Genomic DNA, 26627 nt, shown 5'->3' on the forward strand with positions numbered 1-26627 from the left:
TAGAAGCACTTGCAAAAAAATAGGCAATGTAGAAATTAGAAATGGAAGCGAAGAGAAGCCTCTAAATATTTAACAAAGTTAAGGGTTTTCCCTCCCAATCATGCTCCTTTAACTATTTTCAGGGAAATGTGGAAAATGTGTGGCTGGAAACATTGTCAAGAGGTCACTGAGGCTACTGTGTCCCCTTCAGGGGCTTAAAGGCTCACGAACCAGAGTAGGTTGTTTAGATAAGGATCTACCAAACATTTTTACAGAGACCCACAGTAAAAAATACATTTTATGTCTTTTATTGGTAAACTTACCTACACACACTATACGAAAGGATGCTTATTCTTACTACTGGGGCACACTCCGATCGTTTCAATTTGCTTTTATTCTATTCCACTTTTAAAATCTGCTGAAGTGATACACTAAATTGATTTCATGACTCACTAATGGCACGTGACTTACATGAAAGCCACAGCTCTAGAATGCCTCCTCTGCCACTGAACACTGGGTCGCTGTCCCAGAGTGTAGGTGGCAAGAAAGTTGTTTTTCCTAAAACTTTTTCCATCTGCTTCCCTGAGCTCTTAGCCCAGCCTCCACATGACGATTCTGTTTGCAGCCAGTGTCAGGATTCTCCACCACCAGTCCCGATGGGGGCCCTCCGGGCATTGCAGGCACTACCATGCTTTGCTGTGCGCGCACTGCTGGCCATCTTGCATCCTGGGCCCTTCTCCACCAAATGCCAGTAGGGACTCCTGTCATTTTGACAACAAAAAACGTGCCTGTCCCCATTTCCAATTATCCCTGCGGATGAGAACCACTGTACAGGACAAGCTCCAAATCTATTTACCCCCCAGCACCCCTCTTCTCCCATAGCTGGGGTCAGCTCATAGGTAGAAAAAAAAAAAAAAACCAAAACAACCCTTGGAGCTTTGAGATTAGATAGTTCTATGTGGTTACGTCCATTGCCTTCCAGGCCTATGACTTTATTTTTCTTCATTCTCAGCTTAGAGAGGGGTAACTTGACTTAATCCTTTACTTCTGTTCCCCTAATTGTTTATATGGGGAAAGGGGGAATTTGACTTTCATTTCTACAAAAATTTTAAGAAGGCGACATTTCCCCCCTTATTTCACAAATATATAAATCACATTCAAGATGAAGAAAGGAAGCGTAGTTACCTCCAGATGGAGGTTCAGGAGAAGTCTAGACAGGCGGTGGCCTGATACCCTTTATCTATAAGAAGTCCTAAGACATCACTAGACTAACCGGCTTATGGTTCCATTTAACCCAGGTTTCTCCTCTTCAGATAACTGGTGATGTGTAGAGATTCAGTTCCCCCAAATACATGGAATAAATTGATTATCTTGATTTTAAATATACGGAAGAAAAAAAAATCTTGGTACTTAACCTCCCCATCACTGGCCTCCCTCACCCCCAATGTCCCCCAACTACTTGCAATGGAAGTAGCTCTGGAAACTGGAGACTATTCCTTCGTTTTGCTGCAGACTTCATCTTTAGGGTAATGTTTCTGACATATACAGAAGAGAACAGAGGGTGGGGTGGTAAGCAAGCTCTAGGGCAGAACCAAGTTCCTTCGCATTATTAACAGATTTGGTGAAGACAGCACAGGAAGAGCACTGGAGGAAGGGAAAGAGCAGAGTCAAACGCTGAGCCCTGCAGGGGAAGTGGGAGGGGAGAGGAGAGCCAGCAGCTGTGCCACGGGAACGTCTGTCTGCTGGAGATCCAAGTACAGAGCAGCACGCTTCAGGGGGATAAGCCCTTCTTCTGTCTTCCCTGTGAAATTACACCTGGCTCACAAAAGCTCTGGTGTGAATGGAGGTTTGCTTTGGAAAGCTTGAAGAAGGGGACAAAGGCCAACCCAGACAGGGGTTCCAAAGAGAGGCACAGGTTTTTTATTAATAGAAATCTCATGTCCTCTATTCTTATCAATAAATATTGAGCATTTGAGGAATACTGGTTCGAAGGAGCAACGGTATTTAACTTGTTCATAATATTCCCACATCTCAATGTTGCCTTAGTTGCCACCATCTTTTCCCTTCCCCTGGTAACAGGATATCTGCATGCAGGTAATATGCTAGAGTATATGCACTTTTGTAGAAGGTGTGGACTAGGACAAAGGGCTTGGGCTTTGGAGTCATAAAAATATGAGTATCTGCAAAGCACAGTTAGTTTTGTGACCTTGCTCAGGTTAACCTCTCTAAGACTCAGTTTCCTTAAATCTATAAAATGGGCTTAATGATAGCAATCTTACTGAGCTTCTGTGAAGATAAAAACAATCCACGTAAGGCACTTAGCACATTTTCCAGTGAAGAAAACAAGGCTTAGAGAGGTTAAGGAACATACCCAAGGAAATATGCTCATAAAGCAGCAAAGAAGTTTAATTAAGCCATACAATAAATTTCAATCCTGGGTTACAGAAAGCCCTGGCCTTCAAGTCTGCACTCACATGATACGACACACCCATCAATAGGAATTTTAGCAATTCAAGATTACTTTCAATTTCTACTTTGGTTTTCCTTCAAGCTAGTTTGAATCTAGACCTTTCTTCCTCCCTATGCCTCCCAGAAACTCTACTTCAGCTGTCTGTCTCCATTTCAAAACCTCTTCTTTTGCTTAAAACCAGTATTAGCTACTTCACTCACTCGTCCACTGACTTTCTGAGGTTTCCAGAAGGAACGCCAATTTTAAAAGAATTGTAAGACACATGGTTACTAGAGAGAGCTAGAGTTGCTCTGTAAGAACTAAGCCACTTCCCTTTAAACATTTTTCTCAACATATGCTCATTGTTAAAAAAATTAAAAACTATACCAGGACATGGAAGCAACCTAAGGGTCCATCGACAGATGAATGGATAAAGAAGATGTGGCACATATATACAATGGAATATTACTCAGCCATAAAAAGAAACAAAACTGAGTTATTTGTAGTGAGGTGGATGGACCTAGAGTCTGTCATACACAGTGAAGTAAGTCAGAAAGACAAGAACAAATACCGTATGCTAACACATATATGGAATCTAAAAAAAAAAAAAAGGTTCTGATGAACCCAGGGGCAGGACAGGAATAAAGACGCAGACATAGTGAATGGACTTGAGGACATGGGGAGGGGGAAGGGTAAACTGGGCCGAAGTGAGAGAGTAGCATGGACATGTATACACTACCAAATGCAAAATAGATAGCTAGTGGGAAGCAGCTGCATAGCACAGGGAGATTAGCTTTGTGCTTTGTGACCACCTAGAGGGGTGGGATAGGGAGGGAGGGAGGGAGACACAAGAGGGAGGGGATATGGAGATATATGTATACATATAGCTGATTCACTTTGTTATACAGCAGAAACTAACAACATTGTAAAGCAATTTTACTCCAATAAAGATGTTAAAAAAAATATATATATATATGGTTAATTCTACCAGGCAAAGAAAAATAGCTTAATCTTTTTCTTTTAGCTTAAGTGTATATCTATTTTTTACAATAAATGAAATCGTACTGTTTTAGGTACTATTTTCTTCTCCATTATATTGCAACCCTTTCCCCTGTAACATACATGTCGGACTGGTTCTACTGTCCTCTGTTTGTTGTTTTCGGGTTTGGGTTGTTCCCCATTATTTCACTACTGTAAATAAAACTTCAACTGCACTATTCTTATCATCAAACCAAAAATGCTACTATTAATGATAAGACAAGAGTATGTCCTTAAGAATCATTAGTTTAACTTCTAATCAGTGTTTGATAAATATTTGGTGTTTGAAAATATAAGTCGAAAAATTAACTTTGTTTCACAATGCTAACAATTAGTAATGCTTTAAAAAATCTTGAACACTCATAAAGATCTGAAAATCTGCCACGTTTGTATTTCCACAAGCTACATATTTCTACTACTCTTTTGCAGCTAAGCCTTTATTTTAAAAGGCAAGGCATTTCCTGTTTACAACTTTATGGGAGTAGGGTAAAACAGCAGTGTAAAGCTATAAAAGGCATTCTCTCAAGGACCTTCTGGAATATATTATACTTTATAAGTTTTCATATGTGTCAAACAATACACATTATTATTTTTTTTAAAGACTAAAGTACTATTGTTTTTCTGGATAAAACAATGAAAATAGAGTTAAATGCAGAACTTTTAAATTTGTAGTTTTTTCCCTTAATATTTAGAAAAGATGATCATTTCCTGTCTTACGAGTTGCTCTCGTTTCCTTATTTTCTCTGCACTATTTTGCTGGCATCTCCGTGAGGGCCGGAGACAAGAGCGAGGCGTTCCCATGTCCATTTGGCTGGTAGCCTCCCGTGCCTGCTCACCTGGTAGTTTTCCAGAACCACACCAGAAGCTGGCTCTCTACCTCTGACCCACTGTAGCCTTCTCAGGGCGTCCAGAAGGTCAACTTCCCCTGCCTTGCCCTGTTGGTTTTCTGAAAACTGACGTGGCATGGGAACAGGGACATGGAGAGAGGTCTTACCCTGGAATCTCCTTTTCTTGGGTAAAAATGACACTTCTCACACAGTTTTGGGGAGCTTTGACACTGGCAGGTTTCTCACAGATAAAAAACTACAGCATTATTTATTTGGAGGCTATTATTAGGGAAATATCACTCTGTATGGGGTCATTTTGGAAATGTGGAGGGGGGAGGGCTAACAGCTGATGGATTGGAGACACCACTGGCTTCCAGTGAGCGGGGCCTGGGGAGGACACAGATGCTTTGCTGTCCTGAAGTTTGTAGGATGGTCCTGTGTAAATAACTGTCCACATCTCGCATGGCTGGATTTTTTAATGTCCCGCTGGTCATTCACGTAGGTCAAAATTCTGTGCGTAATTGCTTGAGCCTAGAATCTAATCGCTTTACATATAAGCACAACATAGATCCTCACAATTTTAATATAAACTTAATTTTCTAGGACGGCAATTCCATGTCAAGTGGTGGAGGGTGGAGGGAGACCACACTTTGCCGTTCAAGGGCATATTACAAAGAGTTGTTCTCCACTTTGGAAAAAAGAACTCATGGCCAGTTCCACCACTCACCTGACCAGTCTCATCTGTAGCTCTCTCAATCTGTGGTTATTCTGTGAAGAGGCCCAAGTCTCTGGTAACTTTATCACATCTAATGGCATCAGGCCCATGTATTTTCATATTGAAATATGTATTTTTACTATAAATTAATTTCTTTGAATTTCTCTTTTATATTTATAGAAAGGCCTTAGCCTTGCTATGAAGGTACATATGTAAGTTGGTTTTATTTCACATAAATTTCCTTTCAGAATGGTAAAGAAGTCTTACCAAGTGTCATAAAAGGGGAGCACAGAATTTTGCAGGTCTAAGACCATAAAGTGGTAATGAAAATGGTAAATAAACTTTGGGCCACTCCTTCTGGACTCCAAAGGAACTTAGCTGGACCAGAGTGCTGTGGGCAAATATACGAGCGTCTTCTCTCTTCTGGGAACCAAGAGTCCCACAAACCCCACTGACCTCCAGTGTGATCCTGTTCTTCACCAGGAGCCCAATCTTAATGTCCATCAGGTTCAGGTCTTTCTCGAGCTGTTGATTGCCTCTGATCTTGGTCACCACTTCTTCCCTTAATCGTGCTACCTCCAGCGCCTCCTGGAAATCCAAGTCACTTTGGTCCAACAGGTGTACAAATTTGCGGACTACTGTTAACGGCGGGTTTTCAGAGCCAACTGCAAGGAAAGGAAAGGCGTGCTTTAACTGGGCATGCTTCAACGGATCATCAGTAGGAAAGAAACCAGGTCTTTAAATAAAGCATTGACAGAAAAATAGAGCGATGGACGTGCTTGATCTCCAGAGTGAATCATCCTGCCTCAGGTCAAATCTGGACGAGGAAACTGATCATATAAATAAATGCACGCCACTGATAAGGTTGGGCCTCACTAATTCCTCGTCTAGCACCCGTTTATCAGCCCTCTCTCAGGCTGTTCCCAGGACCACGCACTGAGGAGACAGTTCTATCTATCAGTGTCTTATTGATGAGGAACCTGGGAAAGAATGCTAACATGAGTTGCCCCGGCTCTGAGAGCTTGTGGCTGAGCCAGATAAGAGATTTCTGTTCTTGCTGCAGGAAGCAGAAAGAGTTTTTGTTTTTTTTCCCCTCAGCCCAAAAGACCTTGGGGAAGGAGCAGGAATTAGGTGAAAGGTGAATTAGAAAAGGTCCGTCAAGGGCGAACTGTAAGGTCTAACAGGAGCCGACAGAATGACAACTGGAACACATGTTCTACTTGGCAGAAATGAAGCAGTTTTAAAAATTGAATTAGGTCCCTGTCCTTTCAGCATGGACCAGGGAGGGTATTCAGCACCTAGGAGACCAGGCTCAGTCGTTGAGAGGAATATCTATATAAATTCTACAAGGGCTTTCCCGTAGTGCCTTGAACCTTAATTGTGCTTTAATTCTCTTGCACTGTGACTTTGAAAAAAAAAATTTTTTTTAAGGTGTGTGATGAGATCTACTCTGGGTAAACTCTAAGAAGAAACTACCTGGACCTTCAATGCTGAACGATTAGACACAGCAACAAAAAGATGACTTGAGAGAGCCCAGCCCAGTTGTGGCGGCCTCAATAACCATCCTCTCTTTTACTTCCAAGGCCCTACTCAAGCTTCCTTATACTTCTGTTTAGTTGTGTGGTATTTTGACACTTAAGGAACACAGAGTTCAACCAACAACACAATTAACAGCATGAACTCATCATGAGCAACCAAATCTAGAGTCATCTGTATTACCGTTGTTCCCCATCTGATGGTCTTGATTGGTACTTGTCAAAGAAAAGCCTTAGGAAGCTTTAGAGGTCCAATTCTGCTTCCAGGCTCAGAATTTACTGGATAATAATACCTCATATTCCACTAGATTCCAAGTTACCTTGGATCATGGACCCTTTTCTTCCTGATCACTGAAGCATACGTGAATTTATTTTCCTTCTATTTCCGCAAAGATGTTGCTGATGACATGACCATTTCAGAAACAGCCTGAGCCACACAGCAGAGCTCATTCATATAGCTGAGAGAACATAAGCCACCGCATTTGTGTCTAAAGTTCTCTCTCCTGGCTCTGAAGAACTGTGTATCATTTTATGTGCTAACAGGCCTGGTAGAAACAAATCAATATTTTAGCTTTACTAATTATTATGGCTCAAATGTAATAGCTCCTCTATCAACAGCTGGCTTTTTGGCATCTTCATGATATCTTCATACCACGTTGTGGTACTTTCATTTCAGGAAACCACATAACTTAACAGTCAGCACTTACAAGTGGCCACATTACAGTTCCAGCAACTTTTTTAAAAAATTAATTAATTAATTAATTAATTAATTTAAAAAACATCTTTATTGGAGTATAATTGCTTTACAATGGTGTGTTCGTTTCTGCTTTATAACAAAGTGAATCAGTTATACATATACATATGTTCCCATATCTCTTCCCTCTTGCATCTCCCTCCCTCCCACCCTCCCTATCCCACCCCTCTAGGTGGTCACAGAGCACCGAGCTGATCTCCCTGTGCTATGCGGTTGCTTCCCACTAGCTATTTTACATTTGGTAGTGTGTATATGTCCATGACACTCTCTCACTTTGTCCCAGCTTACCCTTCCCCCTCCCCATATCCTCAAGTCCATTCTCTAGTAGGTCTGTGTCTTTATTCCCGTCTTGCCACTAGGTTCTTCATGACCCTTTTTTTTTTTTTTTCCTTAGATTCCATATATATGTGTTAGCATACTGTATTTGTTTTTCTCTTTCTGACTTACTTCCCTCTGTATGACAGACTCTAACTTTTAAACCTGAATGCATTCAGTGCCTTTCTGGAGGGAATGGGTGAAAATGAATCATGACAGACTAATAAAAGTGATCTGTTTTTCGGCTTAAAAAAATGCCTTCGTTTTATGAAGATGCTGAATTGAGAAAGAAATGAAAATTTACAGTTCAGTTACCACAAAGCCACCCTATTTGCCAAAGCCCAGAGCAGTTTTGATCTGACTTATTGAAAGGAAAAAAAATGAGAGGAAAAAAAATCACAGGCCAGGCAATAAATTAAACAGTATTCAAATTTAAGCTTATCTTCTGGCTCTTTTGCATTAGATTCCTGCCTCTAGCTCAAATTTAATATAAAAAATCAGCATTTATGCCAACTCCATTTTTTAAAAATTGAAGTGTAGTTGATTTACAATGTTGTGTTAGTTTCAGGCATATAGTGAAGTGATTCAGATATATATATATATATATATATTTTAATATTCTTTTTCATTATAGGTTATTATAAGATATTGAATATAGTTCCCTGTGCTATACGGTAGGTCCTTGTTGATTATCTATTTTATATATAGTAGTGTGTATATGTTAATCTCAAACTCCTAATTTATCCCCCCACCCCATGCAGTCCATTCCTTTTGAAGAAGAAATCACATCTACTGCATTTACCCCACTCCATTTAGATAGAAGGGTCCACTTCCTGTCATCACATCTTCCTTTGTGTACTGGTTCAGAACCTGGAGTCTGAGATGGTCAAAATCTACTGGAAATAACGGGCATCCTCTGTTTCTGGAGCAGCCACTGAAGTGACTCAGATGGAAATAACTTGTCCTTGCCTGGTTAATAAGGGATAATTTGTCTCAGAATGCTCCCACTTACCCAATGTTTTGTAGTCATCTCTAGCTTTGTTTGCTCTCAATAGAGACTGTATTTTCACAATTTCATTGTTCTGCGAAAAAAATAAGACCAGTCACTACCTCCCAGAGTCCCATCTACTCCACTATTTTAGAATTTAGATTTAAGAAGTGACAGCGTTTTCAAAAGGGACACTATTTAGAACTGATAGTATTTAGATGTGGTGTAGTCAATGTTTATTTTTGCATTCTCTTTGAAGAAAGGGGCAGATAAGTTAGCTAAAATATAAACAAGATTGCAAAGGGACTGTTTAAATAAAGAGATTTAAAAAGGGAAAAGAACTTTACCACCAAATTTAGATGGTCCAATCTATGTTCACATATCTATTCTTCAAAGATCCTAAAAAAATTCCTCCTGCGGGCATCTATTTAAATTAATCGGTTAGCAGTAATAAGCACTTTATAAGTCATTTTGGAAAGTTGAATCTTTTCTCCCTGGCATTACTAGCCCACATCAGTTTTCTCTCACCCATTTCCTTTCCAGTTCTGAATGGTGAAGTCTCACTCTGAACCTGAGTTCTGAATAAAAAAATGTAAGAAGCCTCCAAATAGTATCGCATTGAGTTCTAAAACCTATTTTTTCCTCCTAGTGTTCATTTCCACCATTTAATAAAAGTCATTCAATGCTAACATTCAATAAAGTATTCATTTAGTTCATTCTCAGCCAGGATAAAAATCCACATGCGTGTCTCTTACATGATCTCTGAAATACTGCAGTCGTGAGAGGTAATTCTTTCGTGCTGTTACCATCCGGAACCAGGACTGAATCTAAAAATAAGTTAAAAAGAGAAATCCAGGCAATTACCAGATAACCTTTCATATCTCTTTATGGAGTCTTTTAAAAATAATATTGATAGATAATTTGATAAAAAAGTAAAAATTAGCAGCCTACCAACTAATAAACATCTAAAGCCTAATCTTCTTCTTCTACTTCCTTCGTTGCTTTTTCTCCTAGGGGTTCAGAACATGTTACACGTTATCGTGGGGAAGGTAATGTAGCTCTTTGTACTATTTTGCTTTAATCTCAGTAAATTAAAGCCAAGCGGGCAAGGCATTTTGTTGAGAGTTGCCATGGGTCAGGGGATCAAATGAGAAACTAAGTTCAGGGTTGCTTCCCACATCTCTTAAACGCAGTGAATATTCTTTAGGTCTTTACAGGAAAACATTTCAAGAGGTCTCACGAGGGACCAACTGTGACCCACAGTTTCCTAAGCAAATAAGCATGTGTTCCAGGGTAAGCAAAGGACATTTCATTCAGGAGCTAGTAATGCACAAGGGGTCTAGAACATGTCATTCTTTGTCCTCACAGTTTAAAAAGTCTTAACAAATCTCATCTGATTCCCATCTCTCTCCAGTCCCACTCTTGTGACTCTCATCTGGGTTTCCAAGTTTCTACAAGTTCACTGCCGTACAGTTCTTTAGTTTTCAGCTCTGAGACAGTGGGCACTCCAATGCGTGTTCTTTCTCTAAGCTCAGAGCAACCAGCCTCGGTGGGAAGCTGGTGGGAAGTTAGGCCCTAACTTAGCTCTACTTTCTCTTGTCATTGGCTTTGCATTTGCCTTACAACTAAGGTTTGCACTGTTAAATTTGAGCATTCTAAACATTATCAGCGAAGACCATAAGAAGAACATAAAATAAAGCTGGGTTTCCTCCAGAATTTAAATAATCAATTTGGACTTGTTAGAGAAAGAGCATATATTATAAAGGACCGGAGACAATAGAGTGTTTTGATGGACTTGCTTGAAGATGATCAGCTAAGTGAGTAGTGGAGGTATGACTCAAACCCAGGACTTGCTTCTGATGTCAAGGCTCAAACATAGTCTGTCTTCTAGAAGCAAAATGAAAATGAAGGGAAAAGTTTAAGTCAAGCACTAAGGTAGGAAAGGGTGTTTACCTTCACAACAGAAGGAATATTATCAATGAACATTTGTCGCCTGTGCATATATGAGGCCCGCTGTTTATGTCCCTTCCAAAAAGCCTGTGGAAAATAATGAGTTACAGAATTACTTACATGTAACAGTTTATTTTAGAAAGTGCAAGGATGGAGTACATCTCAGGAGACACTGAGTTGGGACAATGTCAGGGTCCTCCCTTCCAAATCTCATCTGGACACCATCTCTAGGGGTGGACATTAAACTGGGCAGAGCCTACCAGCTCACACCTGAGGCTTGCCCCAAGTTTGGGAAAGGAATTACCAGGTGGAAGCCCAGTTTCTGGTTTGAAAGTTTAATTTTACCAAGGCCCTGGGTGATGAGAAGTGATAATAATATGGAATTGCCCTCAAACATACAAACAGATCAATTGGGTGCTGGTATTATTTGGTAACAATATAAGATGCTTCAAAATAATGACTAGTAATTAGTTTTCCTCCAACAAGTGGGCCACTGTGATCCAGACTGAAAAGGAAGATGACTCTGGATCCCTGAAAACAGGAGTGCTGTGATTGATCTTTTATTATTGCATCTATTTTTTACATAAAGCTTAATGAGGCTTCATCAACATAGCTTTACAAGGTTATCACCATCAAAGAGAACTTTTACAGGAAACATTTGCAAAAAGTGGACACAAACTGGTATCTTTAGGATGATAAATCCATAGCTGTTATAAAGTTTATTCCAATTCATTTTTGAGAATCTTTTTATTGAAACGTATCTTTGTAATTCACTCCAATTCTCTGATTTTGTTTTTCAGGTTAGAAATGAAATACAAGTTCTGTGTTAAAAAGGACAAATACAAAAAAATCAAGTTTTTTTTTGGCCTCGCAGCGCAGCTTGTGGGATCTTAGCTCCCTGACCAGGGACTGAACCCGGGCCATGGCAATGAAAGCGCCGAGTTCTAACCACTGGGACACCAGGGAATTCCCCAAAATCAAGTGGTTTTTTGTTTGTTTGTTCAAGTTATTTTTTATAAATTTCTTTTCACATCTGCATATATCAATCTACCTCATTCCTTCTTTTTAAAAAGCTATGTGGAATTTTATTGCCATTTAAAAAATAATATACTTTTTGGTAATGATTCAAAACAAAACAGTCATGATGGAATAAGTACCCAACTGAGTACTTGCTCCAGACTTCCCCTCTCAATTTAAATCCCTAGAAATGATAAATATGCTTTTTAAAAAAACTTAATTTTGAAATAATTATCGACTCATAGGAAGCTGCAACAGTAATACATTGAGTTCCATGTACCCTTTATCCAGCTTCCCCCAATGGAAACATCTTACAAATAGGCTTTTAAAGCAATTCATCATAGTGCTAGAAAACAAGAAGGCATATGGGTCAAAAACTATGAGGGATCTTGGAAGAGAGAAGGTAGCTTGAATTGGCTGAAAGAGGGAACCACAGAACACAATTCTACAAACATTGGGAACCTCTACAAAAAATGTGAGATGGCTCTAAGCTTGAGGGAGCCTTGAATATCAGTCTGAGAAATTTTGGGAAAGTTGTCACATCACTCATTGCCAAGCAGTGAGGGGAAAAAAAACATAGATGGGGAGTAGGGGTTGGGAAAAGTACAAAAGAGTATAGCCTTTTTGGAGGGAATTTAGCAGTATCAAATTTAAAATTATTTAGCGTTTCACCCAGTGTTTCTAATTTTCAATATACCTAGCCTAAGGAAATATAAGTACCTGTGTAGGAAAACAATATATAAGGATTTTTGTTGCAGCATTGTCTGTAATACCGAAAATACGTAGAGAACAGAATATTGACAAATAGGGAAATGGTGATAAACTGTGATTGCACTCATACTAATGGCAATCTAACTAGTAACTTATTTGTCATGATGGGTCTCAATGGTGACTCGTGTTTTTGTGGCTAACACTGTTTTAAAGCACAGAGGTGCAAATGTGCAAATAATATTATACACCCCATTCCTTGATCCAAATTGAAAGGCAACCAAGATACTGGGATTAGCTCAATTTCTCATTCTGCTTTTTTGGAATTATCTCAGTTCCAGAAACACTATTAATCTCTATTAGCTCAGATTCTCAAAGATTCTGGATAAGGAATCTGTTGTAGTAACAGAAGATCTAATATTGAAGCATGTTTGCATTAGTGGAATGAACCCACTTGTCCGTTTTGTACTACGTTTTTAATGTCCTAAGGATTCAATGCTCACCAACAGTACTTTCCTGAAGATTTCATTTTGTATTTCATCTCTTTATTGATTATGTAGATTTTTCTGGAATCTACATTTATATTTTTATTGCTACCTTTCCAAATCAAGGCAACTTGGCTGGGTTTTGAAGTTTTGGTCTATAGAAGCAGAGTACTACAGGCTTCCTATTTTATTTGTCAAAATTTAACATTCTTCTTTTTTAGTTTGTAAGTTTTAGTTTCATCAGGATTGGCTTTTCTCATTCTGTGCTAACAGCACAACTCCTGTGCAAGGCCCAGAGACAGCAGGCTCTTCTAATTAGAGGCTCTTTATTAAAAACAATTCTAAGTATAAAGTTGGGAGGAAGGAGCTATTGATAAAAATGCAAAAGGAGACAAAATTCTAAACCATAAAGCCATTTAGAAGCAGCTTTTTATAAACGATTAGAGACAAGGCGTTTACAAAAACATCAATCTCTCTCTTGACTGGTATGAGAACTTGCGTGAAAATTTATAATAGCTATGTTTTTGTTTTGTTTTTTGTTACCATAAATATATTTTCTGTGCAATTCAGCTGTAACAAAGGAGTTTCCCAAGATACCTAGACCTCAGAAGTTAGTGCTCTGTTTTATAGATTCTAATTGTCAATCTCTAGAAAATCTGGCTTGCTAAATTGGTTGCCTCGCTTGATAATTGGGCACTCAGGATAGTAATATTCAAATTACCAACTTCTGAAGCACAAATTCTGTGATCTCTCTGTTAGCCAAGAAAACCCTAAATATTTACCTCTTTTCTCACTCTGCTTAAAGGTACAATCCCGCAACCTGCAAGAGTAGTCAGTTACATTCCAACAATGTAATGAAGGACTGTCCCATCAGGTCACCCCCTTCCTCCTGGCCCCAGATTCTGCCGCAGCTCCTGACAACCTGCACTTGCTTCAGAGAAGCTTGTTTCTTTTTCTTTGCCCCGATGCTTGTGGCACTCTCTGACCTGAAGTTCAATAATTTAGTCATTCTCAGGGCTAAGTTCTGGTATTTCACTATTATGCTTTTTCCTACAAAGTGGCATTTCAGCTTTCTTCAGTTCAAGGAAAAAAATATTGTAGCTAACTCTTTTTTCCTGTCTTGATTTTTCTGATCTCTTCCTGGGCCATCCAACCGCCTGGATGCTGGATCCCCACTACCTGCCCTGTGAGTCACCATCTCTCCCGCCTCATCACTTCGAACACTTGTTGAGCACTTAATAGCTGCATACTGGGCAAAGTCTGTTATGTGTATTATCCCATTTAATCCCTACAACCCTGCGATAAAATGGGTATTATCATCTTCAGATGAGAAAATGTATTTTAAGTCATCTATTCTTAGCTTTTTCTGTGATTTTTCTCAAGTTCTCCACGTGTTTCCATCACTTTCAGTGTCTGCGCTACATTCTGCAGTTATAAGTTCATTCACATTCTAGGATGTCATTTTTCTTCCTCTCTGTAGCTATGCGTTATCTTTTCATTTTATCATGCTGTCTTGTTTCATTAAGTCCATGCATCTTACTAAATTTCTTAAAAGCATAAAGCAGTTTCAGTATAAAAATTTCTTCTGTCTCCTGGAATATGAGAATCCTTAGATGTTAATTTATGTTTTACAACTTATATCCATTTTTCTTTTTTTTTTTTGCTATAAAATTCTCATTTTTGTTTGAGATTTTTTTCTGGCTCTCTTCTTAAATGTTGGCCATTTTATCAGAGCTTTCTTACTGTTCAAATATAATATGGTTATAATAGATTCTCATTACCTTCCTCTGTGTTTACTTGGGTACCTTCTGACTTGTCCCCTAAGCACTTGAGACAAAGGATTGGCTACTGATGACATATACTCTCTGTACCATATCTAGTTCCTTGGGAGGAGACTGTCGGTGGTAGCACGGTGGAGCTGCGGTGTGGTTGCCCTCAGCCTGGGAGCTTTCTCTCTGAATTTGTGGAGACTACTGTGTCTGGGGTTGATGCAGCCAGCTAAGAAGTTTGAGCTGTTCCACAGATTTGACATCATTCCCCTAACTTAGAATGAATCAGCCACTTTGGCAAAAAATGAGATTAGCATGATGCCCTTTGGTTCATGGTCTTCTGGTTTTCTGGGTCAGACCATATTCATCTCCAGGGTACAGCCTGACTTTAGACCTCATGCCCTCCTTGTTAGAAAACTGTCAGAAGCAGGGGGAAAGAAGTCATCACGGGGTGACTTCATAGTGTAATGGCTTCTTCTTCAATACTGCTGCTTCCACTGAGGTGGGGAGGAAAGGCTCCAGGTGACTGTTTCTGTCTTTTCCCCAGCTCTCTCATGATTTTAGCCCTGGGTCCTAATATCAGGCGGATTTTATACTAGAGGGCTCTTTAGAGTGTCTTCCAACTATAACACAGCTCTGGGCAGACTGGAGAGCTTGAGGTTGGTCCAAATTGTGTCACACTGGCTAACACTCTTCGAATTTTGTGCAAAAGTAGAGCCTCAGCATCAGTGTAGATGATGTTATACTTAAGATTTTGTTCACTTCCTGTGTGTTTTGTCTACCATTTATTTAAAGAAGGAATAAACTGGAAAACTTAGGGGTGCACCTAGAAAAATCCTTTGAGTATCAAGTTTTTTTTTTTTTAATTTAGTTATTTTATTTATTTGATTTTTGGCTGCGTTGGGTCTCCATTGCTGTGCACTGGCTTTCTCTAGTTGCAGCGAGCAGGGGCTACTCTTTGTTGCAGTGCATGGGCTTCTCATTGGGGTGGCTTCTCTTGTTGCAGAGCACGGGCTCTAGGTGCACGGGCTTCAGTAGTTGTGGCTCGCGGGCTCAGTAGTTGTGGCTCGCGGGCTCTAGAGCGCAGGCTCAGTAGTTATGGCACATGGGCTTAGTTGCTCCGCGGCATGTGGGATCTTCCCGGACCAGGGCTCGAACCCGTGTCCCCTGCATCAGCAGGCGGATTCTTAACCACTGCGCCACCAGTGAAGCTTGAGTATCAAGTTTATAGAAGAAATTTCTTTTAAAAAATTAATCATTCCTGCCTTCTAACATCTTAAGCTCTGAGCAAACTCAGATATTTGAGCACCTATCATATGCAAGACACAAAAATACAAAAGTTTTAAAAACTCATTTTCTGCCCTGCACAATATTAAAGTTAGGTGGGGAAGCAGATCAGTACACCAATGATCACAAAAGAGAAGCCCTTCAACTTACAACCTTTCAGTTTTGGAAATTTAATAGTTACGGCCAAAGCAAAAACCCACCAAACTCTGCCCATCAATAACAGTATCACTTTGGATGCAGAAAAAGGAACAAACACACGGCCTTTTGGAAACCAGCGTGGTGGTTGAGAGAGGATGCTAGGGGAACACAGAATAGTAACATCTAAATCTAGCAAGTTCCTCTCCTGCCAACCAGAACATTCGGACAAGTCATGCAAGCTTAAGAAGAAAAAGGTCGGAAATGAGGATGCCTCTTGCAGGCCTGAATGAAGAAGGAGATTATATAAGAGGGAAGACAGCCTCAGAGATGCTACATCTATTTCATGAGCTATTCTGTTCTTTAGGCTACAAGAGCATAGAAACTCAGACGCCACTCAACATCCACTAACCACAAAGAAACCAATTCAAAAGCACCTGAGGTCAGACAGTAGGTGACACAAGAATATCCGCCTTTTTAGAGAAACAGGATTTCAACTCTGATCTCAGGTATTCCCCTGACTCTGACTATTCACAGTGTCCTGAATACTTTCCAGAAGACCACAGGTGAAAAATCATTCAACATCCTTCCCATCTCGGAGTCTTCAATAAAGTAGACTCAGAGGCACTGATTAAGGACAAAATCTGCAGTCACATTTGTTTATTAGAATGCTGGTAGTTGACTGTCCTATTATCAAATAAAACATTTTCATGGAATGACAGTTTTCGGTAACGAGTGGTAGGTGACTCACATACCTGTATTTTGGTTACATGTTCTTCTTGTTCATACAAAAAGGATTTCCTAGCTTCATGCTCTTTCCTAAGGAGGGGTCCTGAGGTTGCGGCTTGAAAGCACAGAAGCATATCTTCAGTAGCAGACCACATCTTCTCACGAATGTAATCTGCTGTGACTTCCTCAATAATGTCCTGGCAAGAGATATTTCTTATGGTTACACTTCACACATCAGATGAAAGGAGCATAGAGAACAGCTTCTGGAAATGTTATCTTTCAGAAAATGATCTGCATAGCTCTTTCTGGCTTGGTGTAAAAAAGATCTGACCAGAGCCGAGGGATGAACTGGCTCAGCTTCTCTCTAGTGATATGGTTCTGGAATCCTCTGAACTTTGTGCTGAGATGGTATGAGAATGAGGTTGAATGGTCTCAGGATTTGGAGGTAGAGATGTATAGATGATGCTGGCAGGGACCAGGCAAGAGGCCTGATCTCCTCAGAGTGTAAAAGAGACAAGGATGATTACAGTAAGAGCATGCATCACCTCCTCCCTCTCCTGAGGGAAAGACTGCAGTGCCCATGAAGTCCTTGGGCTTTTCTTGCCCAGGCCAGAGGAGGCAGATCCCTGCAATGAGTAGGGGAAAACTCAAATAAACTTGGGAGAAAATAAAAGACTTGGAGCTGAAGAAAAGGCGGTGGGAGAGGAAAGATAAGTGCTATTGTGGGCAGACAGGGAAACCTAGATGAATGAGAAAAAAAGGAAGAAGGGGGATTGTGAGAAGTCTTCATGTGGATGATGAACTGGGTTTAGTTTTATGTTCTTTGAGAGACGCAAGCAAAGACTGGACTCGCTTCTATGGTGGATGTCTCTTATCCAGTGTGACTGGACTCAGTGATGGTTAATTTAAACAATTAAAAGTGAAATCATATAAAAGATGCATAAATACTTTTAAGAAGACATATGTACATTCTTGAATAAATTCAGTAATTTCAGATTGACTAGAATTTTTTTTTTTTTTTTAACAGCAAAGACCCTCCACTTTTTATTAATCCTGATACTCCATTCCACAAAGTTATACCTAGGGCATCTTTGGATGCCACATGAGCAGTTTTGGCTCTGAGTTTAACCCTTCAATGCTGCTTCTTCACAGTTTGACATATCCTTTCAATGAGAGCATATGGTTTTTAAATATTGGCCATGATTTCATTTTTCAACAAAGCAGCACTAATAGTTCATTTCCACAATGCCATTTTCCTATAAACTGTAGGAACTTACACATTTGAAATTAGTTAATAAATATGTTTTTCACTATCTTCTTGTCATTCAGGATTTCTGTGGCATTGTCATCCCCAAGCCACAGTTTTTCCTCTGAGTTTTGGTAAATACCGCACCGGTGATTCTGTCCACAATACTGCTACCCTGCAGTATCTTTGATGCTGGTGACTGTGAAAAGTTCTATAAGATCTACATTTGTGAGTTCTATTTTTTTCAAGATGGAACTCAATTATTAGAAGTATTTTCTCTTTAAACACACTACAATGCCTGGATCAAAGAGCAATTTTCACATCTTCCGGGTCCAACTTTTGGTCTCAAGTCCAAAGCAATCTTGGTGAACATTCCTTCAAGAGTATTTCTCCTGGGGAAGCATTACTCACTTGAATGGACCTATGTATCTTTGTTATAGGTTGAGGTTGGGGGGAAAGAAATAAGACATTTTGAATACTTACAACCAAGGAATTACCATTAACTGAGCTTTGGTGTCAAGGAAAACCTGGAGATTGATTTCTTAGGATAATCTGTCATCCTAAAGAAGCTGCAAGAGCTTTATTCCCTAGTTCTGTTTGGTGTTGTTCTGACACACGGAAAACATTCTAAAAGTCAGTAACCATGCAGCCACGTCCAGCTGTAGTTCGTGAAGACTTTACTCCATATCCAGTCTTCAAATAAATTAGTTCTTCCCATCAATTGCATGATTCAAAAGTAGAAAAGCAATCACACTTATCTTTATATAGTACACCTTCCCATCAAACACCAACCTCCTACCTCAATTTCTTTTCCCATGAGCCATGATTCTTTAAGCAAGCAGGATTCAGGTGTGACCCAGGAACTCTCTTTTGAATCAATGTTGTAGTAGTAATCATATTTCTCCTGCAGGTTGAGTTTGAGCCACGAACCTTCAGTAGACACTAAAGAAAAAGGTTTGTTAAATTCCAGAGAGGAACATGGAAACTTTCAACATTAATGTAGTTTCTTCAATAAGTAAATTAATTGAATGAATATGTTTTTCACCAAACATTCAGATAGTGTGTTAAAATTATTAGCAAGGACTCATTAAAATGGAATGAATTCTATGTATTCAATGGCAGCTCCCTGCTAAGCCAAAGAAAAAGGAGGAGAGAGTAATATCTAATGCTGGCTCTGCATACCAAATTTTTCATGAGGATGAAAAGAGTAGCAAATGGCCAACAAGAAGGAAAAGCAAACAAGGATGGATACCCCAGGTAGGTGTGAATAGCACCACAAGGAGACAGGGGAGACCGATGAGGAAGAATCGTCTTTGTTTAGAAAGGCTTCCAGCAACTTCTTTGAAAAGGAGTGACCTACAATGGCTGTGACCCATTATTTAAGGAGAACCCATTATTATTATTATTTTTTAATTAATTAATTAATTTTTGGCTGCACTGGGTCTTCGTTGCTGCACGCGGGTTTTCTCTAGTTTCAGTGACCGGGGGCTACTCTTTGTTGTGGTGCATGGGCTTCTTATTGCAGTGGCTTCTCTTGTTGTGGAGCACGGGCTCCAGGCGCACGGGCTTCAGTAGTCGTGGCTCGCAGGCTCAGTAGTTGTGGCTCCTGAGCTCTAGAGCACAGGCTCAGTAGTTGTGGCGCACAGGCTTAGTTGCTCCGCAGCATGTGGGATCTTCCCGGACCAGGGATGCAACCCGTGTCCCCTGCACTGGCAGGCAGATTCTTAACCACTGCACCACCAGGGAAGTCCCGAGAACCCATTATTTAATGATCTGCATTAAACCAAAGCAGAAGTGACTCATCTTTGCAGACAACTTTATTCAAAGCACAAAATGGCATACACAACCTCTGAGGTCACTAAGCAGGGAAAAGGAAAATTCCTGGTCCCTCTGACTCATCTTGCTCTACACAACCACACAAAAGCAGAAAAAAAATGTTGAAAGAACTTAATTTTTTGGCGGGGGTGTGGGGTGGATACTAGACAAAAACAAAACAAAACTATGGCAGTCATGGCTTAAATTGGCCAAGAAGAATATCTCCTCACGAATTTATGGGCTATACTTCCTATTTAGCAATCTATTTATTTTGTTGAATGGTTATGATTCTTGTCCCAGATCAGAGAGCTAAAAACAACAATAAAAATAAAAACAGAAACTTCTGACCAAGCTAAGCCAACTGCTGCCAAGTGAGCATTAGACTAATTGCCTTTATAGGTAAATCAAAATTTGACTGAATTTCCTTGAAGAATATTTAAATGGATTCAAATATCTAAGCAGAGATAACTTTAAGGCGTGTTGATTTAATGTGTGTTGATTCTTTACTTGGTTTTTAATGCCCCTCAACTGTTCTGTCAATGCCCAGGAACAGAGATACATTTCTCTTCAAATGGGAAGTCGGGCAGTTGTTATCTGTTTAGAAATGCTGGTCTACTAGAAAATATATTGTATAGTCAAATTAGGATGATCACAAGTAATCATTATATTTTCAATCACCAACAAGTGCCTTCAGAAGAATGAAAACCCTTTTTAAGGCAACTCTCTCAGTGGGAAGGAAAGAAAGCAAATAAAGATGGTGAAAATGGGTATGTTTTATTTTCATAAGAATTGAGATGTAAAAAGTTCTTAGTTGGTTAAAAGCCAACCACATTGGGACTTCCCTGGTGGCAGAGTGGTTAAGAATCCGCCTGCCAACGCAGGGGACACGGGTTTGAGCCCTGGTCCAGAAAGATCCTACATGCTGCAGAGCAACTAAGCTGTGAGCCACAACTACTGAGCCCCCGTGCCACAACTACTGAAGCCCGCACGCCTAGAGCCTGTGCTCTGCAACAAGAGAAGCCACCGCAATGAGAAGCCCACACACCACTGCAATGAAGAGTAGCCCCTGCTCGCCGCAACTAGAGAAAGCCTGTATTCAGCAACGAAGACCCAACGCAGCCAAAAATAAAAATACTAAATAAATAAATAAATAAATAAATAAAAGACAACCACATTGGCACTGTAAGGGTTATTTGAGTTGGGATGTCAGTGGATAATAGAAAAAGAGAATTTTATCATTTTCACATCAAGTATGAGTTTAGAGTCAGATCAAAGGCTGAGGAGGGCATCTCCAGAACAGGAGAAATGCAGTTGGTTTGTTACTTAGGGAAAAGACTAATTACGGGCCTCTGAGGAACCATACAAGGGAAAGATACCTGTGAGTTAAGAGGTGGTGAGCATTCCATAAGGAAGCATACTTTCTAGATGCCTTCCAGACAAAATCATAAGACCTAAACTGAACAATAAGGCTGAGTGATCTACCAAAGAGTGAACGCTTGTGTGGGAAAAAACAGACATCCTAGAATCAGAGGAGAAAGAGTAAGAATAAATCATCCTGTTCACTCCCCCAAACAATGTTCACAGCTCTATTGGGAATGAAAGTTAGTCTTTAATTGGCTAGAAAGTTTTTCCTCTTCCTTCTAGAACAGGGGTTGGCAATCTTTTTCTATAAAGGGCCAGAGAGTAAATATTTTCAGTCTTGTGTGCTACAGGTCTCTCATACAACTACTTGACTCTGCCACTGTAGCATGAAAGCAGCCAGAGACGATATGTAAATTAGTAAGTGTGGCTGAATTACAATAAAACTTTATTTATAACAACAGGTGGCAGCCCAAGAATCCACTAAAAAACTACTAGAATAAATGAGTCCAGGAAGGTTGCAGGCTACAAAATCATTATACACAAATCAATTTTATGAAAACATGCCCACACAAAAGTTTGTATACAAATGTTCACAGAAGTATTATTCAGGATAGCTAAAACTGGAGGAAAAAAAATCTAAATTCTATCAACTGATGAATGGATAAACAAAATGCGGCATACTCATACAATGGAATATTATCAGCCATAAAAACAATGAAGAACTGATACATGCTACAACATGGTTGAACTTTGAAAACATTACGCTACGTGAAAGAAGCCAAACACAGTATGATTTAATTTATATGAAATGCCCAGAAGAGGCAAAATCAGAGAGACAGAGAGTAGATTAGCGATTGCCTGGGGCTGAAAGTTGGGGGTGGGGAGCAATGGGTAATAGGTAAGGGGCTTTGTTTATTATAAGAAAAAATATCCTTTATTAAAAGGCAAATTAACTAGTGGTGGTGTTTTTAGTGTTAACTAAAAACTTCTGAATTTCACACTTAAAAGAGTGAATTTTATGGTATGTGATATATCTCAATAAAAAAATCAATTATATTTCTATATGTGAGCAATAAACAACCCCAAAGTAAAATTAAGAAAACAACATTTACAATGGCATCAAAAATAATAAAATATGTAGGAATAAATGCAACTAAAGAAATGCAAGCCCTATACATTGAAAACTACAAAACATTGTTGAAAGAATTAAAGACCTAATTAAAAGCAAAGACATACCATGTACATGGATCAGAAGACTTAATATTGTTAAGATGGCAATATGCTTCAAATTGATCTACAGCTTCAACACAATCTCTAACAAAGTCCCAACTCTCTTTTTGTTTCCAGAAAAAAATGAATCTAAGGTATCTCCTAGGTTTCTAAATTGGCTACCTCGGGACATTTTTTCTTCACTGACCAGGACATGGCACTTGGGAAGAGGAGTAGGCAAGTTTAGGGAAAAGAAGATAAAACTAAGTTTGGGCCAGGATGATTTTGAAATTATGATGGGTCATCTCTAGGAACTCACCCCTGCATAAATACAGTTGTACAATTCTTTCCTCATAAAGGATGAGGTAGGGGCACTACAGTAACTCCTGATGAAGAGTTGTGAAGGGAACAGAGAGAGGCTCAAGGGTGATCAGGTGCCAAGTAGGAGAGGATGGCCAGTAGTCCCATTTCCATTTCATTAACAGAAAATTTGCAGAATTGGAGGGTAGAATTCCCAAGTTAGAAATACATCAGACTAATTTACAATGAAGTACATAGGGTACTTTTGGACAGACTTCCAGTGAACTAAAAAAAAAAAATTTTTTTTTTCCTTAAGTTCCACTTCTAAGGCCATATATTGTCACAGCAGTTTCCTAAAGATGAATAGTACTATGTACATGACCCATGATGTGGTACAATTAAACACCAGCCTAAGAGTCAGGAGACACCTTGATCCTTGACACTAGGACACAGCAAGTGCTCAACAAAAATCTACTAAAGAGATGATGGATTATCTCTGCCAAAAATTAATCTCCTTGGATTTGTCATTTTCTCCCTCTGTCCAAAATGTCATCAAGGTGATTTTCTAAATCTGAAAAATGAGTCTTAAACTCATGATCTAAAACACAGTTTCCACAGCTAATATTTCATGATCTGCCATTGGATTGAACAGGCATAAATATATGCCAAGGCTCTTGGAGACCAATTTGCTGCTTATTTTGTACTTTCAAAATTACTTTTTACTTCTACTTAATATTGTATAATAATGTGTCATTTGTTTCAAAAGGATGGAGAGAAATATTAGTGTAAAAATCAGTTTGTACCACTAGAGGGGTGGCTCAACAGCAAGATCTATAGGAAGCAAAGTCTTCTTTTTTTTTTTTTTTTTTGAGAAGCGATCCCAGTATTTATTTCCAAGATCTATACACTTGGATATGACTCTTTCATTATGACAGACACTATCAGAACTCCATTTTAGAAGCATGGGGACTCTGGGGCAAAAGGACAAGGATTAAGGTTTGAGAGAAAGACAATAACTCTTTTAAAGGAAAGCAGGAGATGTCTTTGAGGAGGCTACCCTATATCTGCCCTACCTTCTGTAAAGTCTCCTTTAATACTGTATTTTCTCAAGTATATGGCACCCACACACAGCCATCAAGTTAATCACAGCTTTCCAAGAGACAAAAAAGGAAAAGCAACACCTAAAAAATTTCCTTTGCCAGAGATGATAAACATTTCAGAAACATTCATTTGAAAGCGATTATCTGTCTTAAAATTAAGGTAACACAATACCACAGAAACCATCATATTCAAAATGCCAATTTAGTTTGTGCTAAACGATGAAGAAGCTTACCATTTTTAGATTTTTGCTCTTTTGCCTTCACAAGGGTGTCATAGTACCTGTCAGCACATTCGGGCATTACATCGTTTGTATTACCAACAGCAGACTTCAAAACAGACAAAATATCACTTTGCTTTTCCTTCTCCAAAAACTGATTAACATCGACGACCAGTGTAACCCCTGGGTAATGAAAAATAAATGTTTCTGTTAATCGTTATCTTCTACTCACCCTAGAGGCGTGCAAAGATATAATTCAACCTTTTAGGAATGCATTGGTATTAAACCTGTTTACCATTTGAGAGTATGCACTACATATGTCCCAGAGAGTCACCAACTGCTCAGGTTGTTAAGAGGAATAAAATCCCATAGGAGCACTGTTTATCAAAAATCACAGTATTTCCTGGTTACTCTTGTGTGATATCAAGGTACTACGTTCTGCTCACCGTGGTGATCTGTGAAATGGGGGGGACACGTATTGACAGTAGATATGCAGCCCTTAGGCAGGTCATTAATCAGTATTTGAGAACTAGCTTTATGAAGACATGTATTTATTTTAGAAATGCTATCTAAGCCACAGAAATCCTGAAATTCTCTGGTATATTGCAAGTATACTTTTAAGATTGTCCTTAGCAACCTGAACGAATGTTCTAGAAAGGCAACAGGCACAGCTGGTGGATATGTGCAGTGGAGTCCAGAAACTTAATTATGGAACCAATTTAGACCTAGAAAGCATGTTATCCCATTTCACATTTCTGCCTCTCCCCACAAATAAAACCTCACTGGACTCTAGGTTTCCTCAAGAAAGTTAACGCGGTGAATCCTTTATCATCTATTTTAGTTCCAGGTGAGGATATTCTGGCCCAACCAATGGACCTACTGTCTTCACAACCTATAAATGCACTGAAGCAAGGCAGAACAAAAAAAAATGGAAGAAACCAGGTTAAACACTTTCTAGATGAAAAAACATCTTGATGAAAAGAGAGGAGAGAGATGGATTTTTTTTTCTTTCTTTCGTTTTAAACACACACGTCAAACTCTGCCATACAAATGCTAAATGGTAGGTTGCTGTCATCAAATTATGCTCACACGTGCATAGAACTGTGAAGGCTGATGTGGTAAGAAAAACAGAGTCTGACTTTCGACAGCCATGAGTCCACGTCATGCAAATCTCAAGGAGCACGTGAAGAGTAAAGATCTCCCACAGCCAACTCCAGTTGTTGCTGAACAAAAGCTACAGCAGTAGGTTCTTTCACATATAAAGTTAATGGGAATGGGTGAGCTGCCCCCCTTTCCTCTTCTCCAGGAAAGCTTTGCAGAACAAGAAGAAGGCAGTACTGGTGTTGGAGATGTCTGTGGTCTGAGAGATGTGGAAAGAACAAGGAAATGACAAAGGATCCTCACATGAATTACATCCGACAGCTTCATCGAACCCAGTGAAATGCTGTTTTCCTTAAAAGAGGGATATTATGCAGGCATACATTTCTTGCAAATGTATGTATTGATGTGCAAGCAGTGGGTCCATGGGTTAATCTTCCAGATAACTGAAGCTGACTCCTTTAGGTGCCAACCTTCATCTTAACAGAATCATGCGCCACGAAAATCTAAAGCCCCGGGAAAACCCCTAACAGAACAGTTTCTATCCTGCTCGTCACTGTACCCACAGTCCCTGGGACGTATCAGGCGCTTAACATTTGCCGAGAGCTGCCAGAAGAGTCCTTCACGTCATTAAAATTAAACTGTGCTGTAATACGGTGAGTGGTAACTTCAAGGACTATGGAGGTGTTGGGGCTGCTTTGCTCCTGCACTAAATGGCCTCAAATTCCTCTTCTTTTTAGTTTTCCTCTAACGTCACTGTCAGTTATCACCTCTTGCTCCTGTCTGAGTGCCTGCATGGGGCAGCCCAAACACCTAACTTCTTGGTAGGTCATGGCTTCTGAGCTGGGAAGAGATACAAGAGATTAGCCTTATGCCGAAGATAAGAATAAACAGGCTCAAAGTAGCTATCCAGGTGGTCCCCACTGAGATGAGAAAATCAGTTGTAGTACACAGGCTTTGAGACAGCTATTTTGCTTGCTTTTTTCTTAATCTATGGGTTGTGATTAAGTTCCCGATAGTTGAGAATGACAGATAAATGATATCCGGAAAGTCAGGTATGTTTCTGCTACGGAACAAATGAAGAAAACCTCCCCCAAATCTCCTAAGAGATCCAAAAATATGTTTGCTTTACGTGGGTTCTTAGGAGGAGAAAGTAAAAAATCTTTTTATGTATAAAAGCACAGATCTACATATGGCACATAAAGAGGTAGACAATATATCTGTGGTATTAAAATGTCATGGTAAAGAGCACCATGGAAAAAAAAAAGGCTAGAAAGATTCCTTAGGGTGCAGTAATGGAAAAAGGCTGAAAAACATTGCTCTAAGGAGTCAAAAATGGAGAAAAACCTACTTTAAGAAAGCAGGATGCTCCAGTGAAAATGGACAATGGGCCAAAAGGAAGGAGTCTTGAGTTACTACGCCCTTTTAAATCTTGCCTGCGGTAAAATACATGGGCCAGCACATTTTCTTTTATCAAATTATCTGGGAGTGGGTTTGATAATTGCAACATGTGATCAGAATCTGTTTTTAAGTCTTCATACAAAGGATGAAGAATGCTTTAAAAGTAAGATTAAATTCCTTGTTGATAAAACTGGAAAA

General features: G+C 39.5%; 1 protein-coding gene across 2 annotated transcripts in view; it reads right to left on the reverse strand.

The window, feature by feature from the left end:
- IQGAP2 (IQ motif containing GTPase activating protein 2) overlaps positions 1–26627 on the reverse strand; it is a 284130-nt gene that overhangs the window by 40792 nt on the left and 216711 nt on the right. For both annotated transcript variants that reach the window (XM_082457089.1, XM_082457090.1), the window contains exons 15-21: positions 23946–24113; positions 18726–18868; positions 16707–16877; positions 10554–10637; positions 9356–9427; positions 8625–8694; positions 5465–5673 (exon numbers count right to left, since the gene is read on the reverse strand). In XM_082457089.1, the coding sequence (XP_082313215.1) occupies positions 5465–5673; positions 8625–8694; positions 9356–9427; positions 10554–10637; positions 16707–16877; positions 18726–18868; positions 23946–24113 (917 nt within the window). The remainder of the gene's footprint in view (positions 1–5464; positions 5674–8624; positions 8695–9355; positions 9428–10553; positions 10638–16706; positions 16878–18725; positions 18869–23945; positions 24114–26627) is intronic.

This window comes from Balaenoptera physalus, assembly GCF_965194825.1.
Source record: "Balaenoptera physalus genome assembly, chromosome: 3".
Classification (NCBI taxonomy): Eukaryota; Metazoa; Chordata; class Mammalia; order Artiodactyla; family Balaenopteridae; genus Balaenoptera; species Balaenoptera physalus.